Source organism: Manis javanica, chromosome 8 (assembly GCF_040802235.1).
Source record: "Manis javanica isolate MJ-LG chromosome 8, MJ_LKY, whole genome shotgun sequence".
Lineage (NCBI taxonomy): Eukaryota > Metazoa > Chordata > Mammalia > Pholidota > Manidae > Manis > Manis javanica.
Genome location: NC_133163.1, coordinates 61746724 through 61755441, shown reverse-complemented (window position 1 = coordinate 61755441; position 8718 = coordinate 61746724). Strand labels below are relative to the sequence as shown.

The 8718-nt window shown below is 41.1% G+C and overlaps 1 protein-coding gene across 3 annotated transcripts in view; it reads right to left on the bottom strand.

Annotated features, from left to right (window-relative positions):
- Positions 1 to 8718, bottom strand: part of SLC25A21 (solute carrier family 25 member 21) — a 459850-nt gene that overhangs the window by 1839 nt on the left and 449293 nt on the right. For all 3 annotated transcript variants that reach the window (XM_073211337.1, XM_073211336.1, XM_037025530.2), the window contains 3 exons: positions 4520 to 4701; positions 3578 to 3630; positions 477 to 534 (listed from right to left, as the gene is read on the bottom strand). In XM_073211337.1, the coding sequence (XP_073067438.1) occupies positions 477 to 534; positions 3578 to 3630; positions 4520 to 4701 (293 nt within the window). The remainder of the gene's footprint in view (positions 1 to 476; positions 535 to 3577; positions 3631 to 4519; positions 4702 to 8718) is intronic.

The window sequence follows — 8718 nt, the reverse complement described above, 5'->3', positions numbered from 1 at the left end:
ATTTCTTATGGGAGAATTTAATTCCTTATAAAAACTTTAAATTTTGGCTTAACTTTTTTTTGTACTTTAAGCATTTCTTGGACTCTTGGGTAAAAATAATTATCAATACAATGAAATTTCATGGTGAAGCAGGATCAGAAGAATATAAGTTTAAAAATATTTGTTGCTTTTTATTTTATGAAATACATCTGATTTCTAGGCTATTTTTGTATATTCAGTCTCTATACCTCATTGCTTCATATTAATTTTTTCTTTCACAGTTTTATGGATATGGCCAAAACTATAGTTGCAAGTTGTGTAGGGATAATTTCTGAAGTATCAAAGTAGGTTTTGTTCTTGAACTATTTTCCTCTTTACATTTGTATATAACTTAATTTATAAATGCACCAGCTTCACTAATTGATAATCTCTCTTCATGATGCTGTATAGCAAATATCCGTTATCTCAAAGGGGGAAAACACTTCATAGGCAATCACCAGTTCTCCTGAAGCCATGAGTAGGTGTATTCATAAACCAGTAGCATCACTGCCCCACCTAGAAAAGAAAAGAGCTGTTTTTTTAAATCTGGAATTCAGTGCAACATTGTCATCTTTCCCACTGGGTTTCTGAATCCACGAAGCCCCATGCAGCTGTTGGGCAGAGGCTGTCGGGGATCATCGGTTCTCGAGCTCCAATACAGAGATGTTAAACTATTGTGGAAAATTCTCAGAGCAAAACCAAGACCACCTTGAGTCTCCAGATACATTTTTTTTCCCCCATGAGTTTCGGTTAACTTTCACCATTCTCATCAGATTGTTTTTCAGGCACTCCTAATTTTTAAAAGTAAATAAATATAGACACATTTGGTCATCTAAGGGCATGTGGCTTTCCTGCGAACAGAACCTTTAGATTCTTCCTATGCAGGAAAAGGATTTTATCTTTCTCAGTTGACAGTTATCATTGTTGTCATTGTGTTCACGAAAGGAAATCTCTAAGATGGTGCTTGACAGATGAGTCTGGTTTTCTCGTAGAGCTTTCAAACTGGATTGCAATGTGAAAAATAGTTGCTCGATATTTAAAAAATCTGTATTGCAGAACTTAGCTGGCTTTCAAGATCCTTTTGTTTTCATTCATTTGATCCACCTCAGATATAAATGGATTGCATTTGAAAATGTGGCAGTGGGAACTAGGTATCATAAGACCACCATTTGTCTTGGAAGAGAAGAGTTATACATCTGGCTGCAGAGGCTTGCTATGTACTATGCCAACAGGAATATGGTACAGAAAAATAGATGCCGATGCTGCTGAACACCTACACATCAGGAGAAGCATCTGTATGTGGTGGATTTTGTGTTCTGTCTGATATGGTAAATAGCCTATGTCCCATGCCCTTCAAGATAATCTCTATTTATCCCCTCATGTCTGTGTGAAAAAGATTATAAAATCAAAATGTGGACAAATACCTTGAGCACAGCTTAGAAAAGACTTGGCTGCATGAACAGAAGATTGACTTCTGATGGAAAGAAATTGAACTTGATTTTGATTTCACTTATTTTGTACACACTGCCATGTGTTTTTTTTTTTTAATCTACAGGCTGCATATGTTTGTGTAACCTTATGCCAAAGATAATTATGTGCCTGTAATTTTCATTTTTAACCCATGAAGATACTCTATTATACCCCTCTCAGCTTCTATAGCCTTCTTGGTGCTCTGGAAAACAAAGAGGGACACACTATAGAGGGTTGTTAATATGTGTGTAATTGTTGTGTTTACTCTTTTCAGCTGTTCACAGTGTAAGACAAAAACATGCAGAATTGGGTTAGTTTTCAGCCTAGTGATATTTGGAGTTTAAACCTTACATGGGAGGTACCTGATCATTAGCCACATACAGCTGCTAGGGTTATAAAAATAAGATAATATACTTTCCTGTCACAGCAAGGCTGAAAATTCCAGGTTCACCTTCCTTTTCTTTTTTACTGTTTCTGTCTCTCTGTCTTTCTGTCTCTCTCTCTTTTAAATAAAGCTTATCCTTAACTCAAAAGTCATACCTTCTCTTGGCCTTTCTTTCCTTTGAAGTTGCTAGGACTTGCATGTTTGGAATGAGAGTGGAGACTAGGTCCTTGAATAAGATTTCCAGTTATTCACAGTTTTGTTTAGCTTGGATGGTATGTTCACAACAACCCTTTCCATTGTATTGAACACCTCATACAAAAACATTTAAAAAGCCAGCTAAACATTTGCAAGCCTCTAACAAAATGTGGGGTCAGATTATTTAAGAGTTTTGGATTAACGTTCTAGTCAATTACTGTTTTAGCTAAACTCTCCCCAGTCACCACCCTTTTCAGGCCCATTCCATCCTGAGGAGGTTGGATTGGGGTCAGTCCTGTGATTTTCTTTAATACTAGGTCTGCTAGCAGGTTCTTACCATGTGGTGAAGGGAAAACACCACCTATTTGCTGAGAGAGTTGCACAAAATCATCAATATTCCTTATTCTTAAGTTTGTTTTTACACACGGGCCAATGACTAATAGAAGGCAGGTCTGAATCTCACAGATGAAGCAAAATCCATACTTAAGCCTAGAAAGGTTGGGATAGAGGGACTGGGAATTGTGGCAGTGTTTTCTAAATACTTGGAAGTGTGAACTGTTCACCAGCTTCACTTACAGACAGTTTTTCCCTATCTCAGGCTGGTAGAAACGCTGGTGCACTGGGTTGAGATCTAAAGGTAAATGTGCATGTGTGTGAGTGTGGTAGGGGAGAAGGACATTGCTGTTAAAAGGGAGGAATGGGAAGGAGAGAGAGGAGAGGAGGAGGGAAGGTTCTGAGGAAGATTACCAGGATGTCTAAGTAGGTGAGTGTGGCCTGGTGAAAAGTATGTGTAGTCTGGTGCATACTTCTGCACTTATTCACAAGGTTGCTTATTCTCCAAGACTATTTGCCCAGGTGGTTGATTCTGCAGCAGTTACTTTCTTATCTATTTACATAGAGGCAGCTGACTCTCCCTGTGGGAATGGCAGCTGGTTTTTGTGAGCTGGCGTCCTGAGGTAAGGCCCTGAGCCAGGAGCCTCCACCACCATACTGACAGAGGCCGGGGAAGTGAGTGCTACCTGCAGCTTTGCCAGTCTCCGGAGGTGACTGTGAAGATGGGTGGCCCTTGCTGTTCTTGGAGGCCAGCTGTCCTCCTTTGCTCTTGCTGAAATGAAGTTGAGGCAGGAGCAAGAATGAACTAGGGGCACCAGGAAAAATTTTACTGGGCTCACCCAGTGAGAATCCTCCCCTTTTGCCAGAAGCCACTCTGTTACATACACCTCAGTGCTCACTCAAACTCCAACTGGCTGTGGATCCTTTCCTATTGACCTACGCTGGGTTTTGGCTTCTGTCAGCCTCCAGCAAGACCATAAATAATGCTTTATAAACAAAGGTAGAACATTTCTAATGGATGTCTTCAGTATCTTAATAGTCACAGCCAACATTACATCCTCAAAGCTTCTGTCTTTCACAGGGTGATAAACTATGTTGTTGATAGACACAGATAAGGAAAAAAGGGAAACTAGAACAAGAAAGATGGATGGATATAAGTAATAAAAACATCATTACCTGGTCCAAGTCTCATAATTTTGGGAAGCAGACCTTTGTACAAAGCTAAAATCCTGTAACCGGAAGGAAAAGAGCATCATTCTTCTGAAAATAAAATGGACCTGTACCTCAGCTTTATTGAGAGTATGACCCAGCATTTACAAAAAATTTATTTGAAATGACATCCCGCACCAGGCTGTATCTGGCTAAGTATTCTCTGTGGCAAACGGGAGGAGGGGAAAGAGTTAAATCAATTCTTTATTCCCCAAGCTATGCTGATCTTGTTCAATCAGAAATACGACTTTCATCAGCGAGATGGTTTTTGCTTTCAAGGCAAGTCTTACTTTCAAGACAGCTGTGTATATGGACAAAATGACTTTTGTAATTGAATTTAAAAGAGCTGTCTTCACATAAGGAACTATGATGCAGTGTAGATCAAAATAATGAAGTATTACTTGTTTACTTGAGAATAAGACCTGGGTGAGGAGGGATGAGGAGACAAAAGTAAGACTTTAAAAAAACAGCAGGAAAAGGCACATACTTTAAATTTTTAAATGAAAACAACTTTCATAGAACTCTCATGTTTAATTCTCCCAGGGGACTATAATTAGGTGACATTTTGATGAGATTTACAGTTAGAAGACATTCTCCTGCCCATGTGTTAATAGGGTAAATTCTATACAAAAGCATATTATGCAGACTGACAAGCAATAAATTCATTTTAGCATTCTAGGACAAAATGCAACATATTGTGTGATGGTGGCTCTTGGTTCCTGACGGTGTGCGAATGTTTTGCCAACGTCTCACTATTGTGTTGTCACATGAAGTGTGACATCTATTCCCTAGAGCTTCTCAGACACACACCCAATTTAGGAGGGCTTAGTGGCTCTCATCAACATGGAAGTACAGTATGGCTTTGACATGCTTGGGTCTTGCACATGTAATAAAAGAAGACGGTGTTACCCTTCCTCCTGATAGACTGTTGCCATTGTTTTAAAACAGGTTCTGTACTTGATCTCTCCAGGAACTGGCTGAGGCCCTTGAATCCTACTTTTGGCAACATCAAAAGGGATGTTAATGACTGAGGCTATTGTGCCGGAGAGAAGACCAATCCCAAATTTTCTCAAAAACTCCAAGGTTGGATCCTAAAAGAAAAGAAGAATAAAATAATAGAGAGGGAAGCGGAAGCCCCTAAGTCGGCTAAACACTCCAAAGTACTATGTATTTAGGCAGAGCACTGCACCCCCGGCACCCTCCTGTTATTCCAGCGGAACACATTAGGATTTCCTAGGCTGGAACTTGTTTTCTTGACAATCCCATTGGCTATGTTTTTACACATGGTCTAAATTGCTGAAGTACACATTTCCTCACACAGGATTTATAAACACAGTTCATAAAGAAAGACTGGTATGGCATATGGGGATGATTTGTATAATTGGGCTTCACAATGTACTTAGTATTACTGTATCAAAACAGGAGAAATCCAAGCACACTATTAGCTAATTGGCCAGAATATTTTACAAATGACAGCAACTTCCACCATGAAACCTACTAAAATGCTCATTTGTGTGTGGACCCCCAAATGTTAAATTAAATCAAGGCTACTCTCGGTCTGCTGCTATTCCCCTCCAGGTTTTTTGCATTTATTTTCACGTGTAGCTGATCCACTGTACTGAGAAGTGCTAGCTTCCTGTTATTAACAAACCGACTTGGGGAGGCTGCAAAGCAGCCTGTGACATTCTGTGCATTATGAACAGTAGTAAGTCACCGGACTAATTGGCTGAAGAAATTACAGCCCATTGTTCCTACATCTTATTCTTCCTTCATGGCAAAGGAAGAAAAGAAGAGACAGAGACAGACAGACTGACACAGAGACAGAGAGAGAGAGTGAGACGGAAATATGTCTTCTTTCCATTTGAATTTAGGCCCTTCACTTTGGTCTGATTTGATTTTCCACCCCTCCTTATTCTACTTTCTGACATCAAAGTATTTAATTAGGTCTTATGTGGGAGTCACTTTCCTTCAGCCTATTTTTGTGCCCAGTGAGCTCACATTAGGCTTTGTTATAATGAATTTGCTGGAAGTTCTCATTATGTTTCCAGCCTCAGTTCTTGCCCTGAAGAGAGGTCATCTCACAAACCGTAAGCTTCTGATGGAGACCCCAATACCCGCCCCCATCTTCCCCTGCCCTCTCTCTGGTCAATATTTCAGAAGGATTCACAGAGGAACAATCCAGGGCAGTGCCATGATACTATTTTATCCAGCAGGAGAACTAAAGGGAGGAACCATATCCTGCTTAATTAAACAAAAACAAAAAAATTAGTTCTGAGTATTGCATGTTTCTAGCTTCTACAAAAGAAGAAAACTTCTGGAAGCTCTGAGATTTTCAACTGAAGCAAGAGCCAGATACCATCACAGAAACTCCTATGTGGCTAAATATAAAAAGTGAGGGTTTGGTAATAATTCTTGGATCTGGGCCATCCAGGTGCCGGGTGGGTTTAAAGGGATTTAAAAACCAACAGGGTGTTTCAACAGGAAAAACAATGCAGTGATTGCAGCATGAGTGAGGTGTGTTTAAATAATTCCTCCTCCCCTCATTTTTTCTCTTTTACAAGGAGAGAAAAATGCCTTTATGTTACCATTCTCCCTCATGGCACAGAAGCAGAACTGGAGCTTGGGAGGACGGCAGATTGAGGACCAGCTCTGGTGTCTGACCTCTCACTACACTAGGGACCACATCTCACAGAGCCCAGGGTGTGGAAGGGACTTTTTACCTGCCCCCACTTTACCTTTGTGCTGTGTCATTTCTTCTGAGAAATAAAAACAATAGCAGTAAAAGTGCTATGAAAGTTGTACAAGCCTGATGGAAAATGGAGAGTATTATTATTGGAGCCTGCTTTCTAGGTCTCCAAACACCCTGTAATAAGACTCATGGTATTGCTGGCACACAGCCAAGCTCTCCTCTTTCAGTCGAGGACAAGGGTGAACGTGATGACTTGTGGGCACGTTGTCCATTTGGGAAGTTCAGGGGACCTATGAGGAAGGCAGCCTAGCTTATCCCCTGATGTGTTTGCTAAGGGTTAGAGCTGGAGACGGAGGGAAAGCTAAGACACTCAGGGAAGGTCACTGAGCCTGAGACACCATTGGAGGTCAGAACCTAAGGTCTTCAAGCCCTCATCATGTTCATGAGCACAAGTATGTGCTAAACATGTGTACTTCATACATTTCCCAGCCCAGCTGGAAGGTCCCACAGTAGTTCCCAAACCCAGCTATGCATCAGAATCACCTAGGAGCTTTACAAAATAGGGATGTCTGGGCCCCAACTCAGACCTACTTCCAGTTCCCAGATCAGAATTATCTAGGAAAGTGCCTGGAAGTCATTTTAAAACATCTTCAGGACTTCTGAAGCGGCCAGGCTGAGGACCTACATCTGGGAATCAGTGGTTTTGATATTGTATGCAGGTGCAGCCAGTGGCCAGCGCTACCCTTTTGGGTATTCTAGGGAGGTGAAAAGCCTTGGGATGGTCAAGAGGTATGCCTCCCCACCTGGCCTCTGGGCCCCTAGCCAGTCTCTTCCTCTTAGCTCTTGGTCTTTTTCACATAGCAGCCTGGCCTGGGCTTGGATGTGCCAAGGAGAGCCCTCTCAGCTCAGCTCTGCTTTCTTTGCTACGTTGTCCACCATCCACACATGAAAATCCAGCCTCTCAGTATGCCACTCCCCTGTGTCCCCTCTTGACCTTTCTTACTTCTTTGGATTTAGTTCAGGCTCCTATTACCTTTACCAGGTCTTGCTTTCTTTTCCTTCTGTCATCTATTCCTCACAGTAACACCAGCATCCTCTCTTTATAAAAACAGATCTGCGTCTGGCTTCTCCCTTTTTAAGGACCCTTCATCCTTCCCCACTGCATGGAGAGCAGAGCCAAAGCTACTCTACTGGCCTTTGGTTTCCTTCCCACAATATGTTTCAACTTATCTTTTTAGCTTCAAATTCTACACCTCTACCCCCAACCCATACTATAGTCAGACTGGCTAGATCATAATTATACAAATTTATACCAAGCACTTTCCTAACTCCACACTTTCCTTTAGATTACTTCCACAGCCTAGAGTACCCTTCTCCATCATATTCATCTAAAGCAGTCCACTTCTCTTTGAGGGTCAAGGTTAAATCCCACCTTGCCCAAGAAACTTACAGATCCCATCAAAACTGGTTTCTCCCTTGCCTGTGCTCCTGCAACACTGTCTGAACTACAATTATTGCCCTTGCTACAGCTCACTTTGTGCTTGTTGTATCATTGTGTTATATCTATCTTCCCTCCTGGATTGTGAGTTGGCACAGCATAGGAGCACGTGTTAGCTTCTTGTGCCACCCATTGCACAGTAGGTGCTAAATAAATGTCTGCTGATTGGTCCTTCAATGTATTTATTTATTTTGGTAAAATCAATGCGAATCGGGCTTAACCCTTAATCACTTTTGCCAAAGACTCAGTGTCTTCTAGCCTGGAAATGAACCCGTATTAGAAATTTACATTTCCATCTTTCTGTCAGGAGGCATAAACACAGGGACATGATGAGGCATTGGACATCTGAAAAGTAGAATATTTCAGGGCAAATGAATTGAGACTCTCTGGTCACAGAGCCAGGCCTAAGCTTTCTAGACCTCATTGCTCAGTGACTCACAGAAATAACCACAGTATGGCTTATGACCAGATTTTAGCAAAAAAAAGGTCCTGAAATATTACTCTTCAGACTCTTCTTTCTACTAAGAGAGAGGAAAAAGTAATATTTAGTGTTTTTTGTTTTCAAATTAGGCTTTCTCATGTATTACATTAGTTAATCTTCACAGACTTTGAGGTAAGAACTATTATTATCATCCTATTTTACAAATGTGTTAACTGACGAAAATTTTTGTTACACCCAGGTGAACCCAAGACTTTGCCTTAGAGCACAGTTTTCCTTCTGATACTCCTGAGGGTCAGTGGGTGGGCTGGTCAGGAGGTTTCCAGGTCATGCTGAAATTATGAGCAATGCTTCTGTGTATTTGGGTGTGGGCTTTTTTGGAGAGAGTGCCTATAGATTTTTATCAGGCTCATGAAACCATTTCCCCTACCAACACATTTATAAAGTAAGAAAAGGGTAGTACAGGGTTGAAAATACAGGGG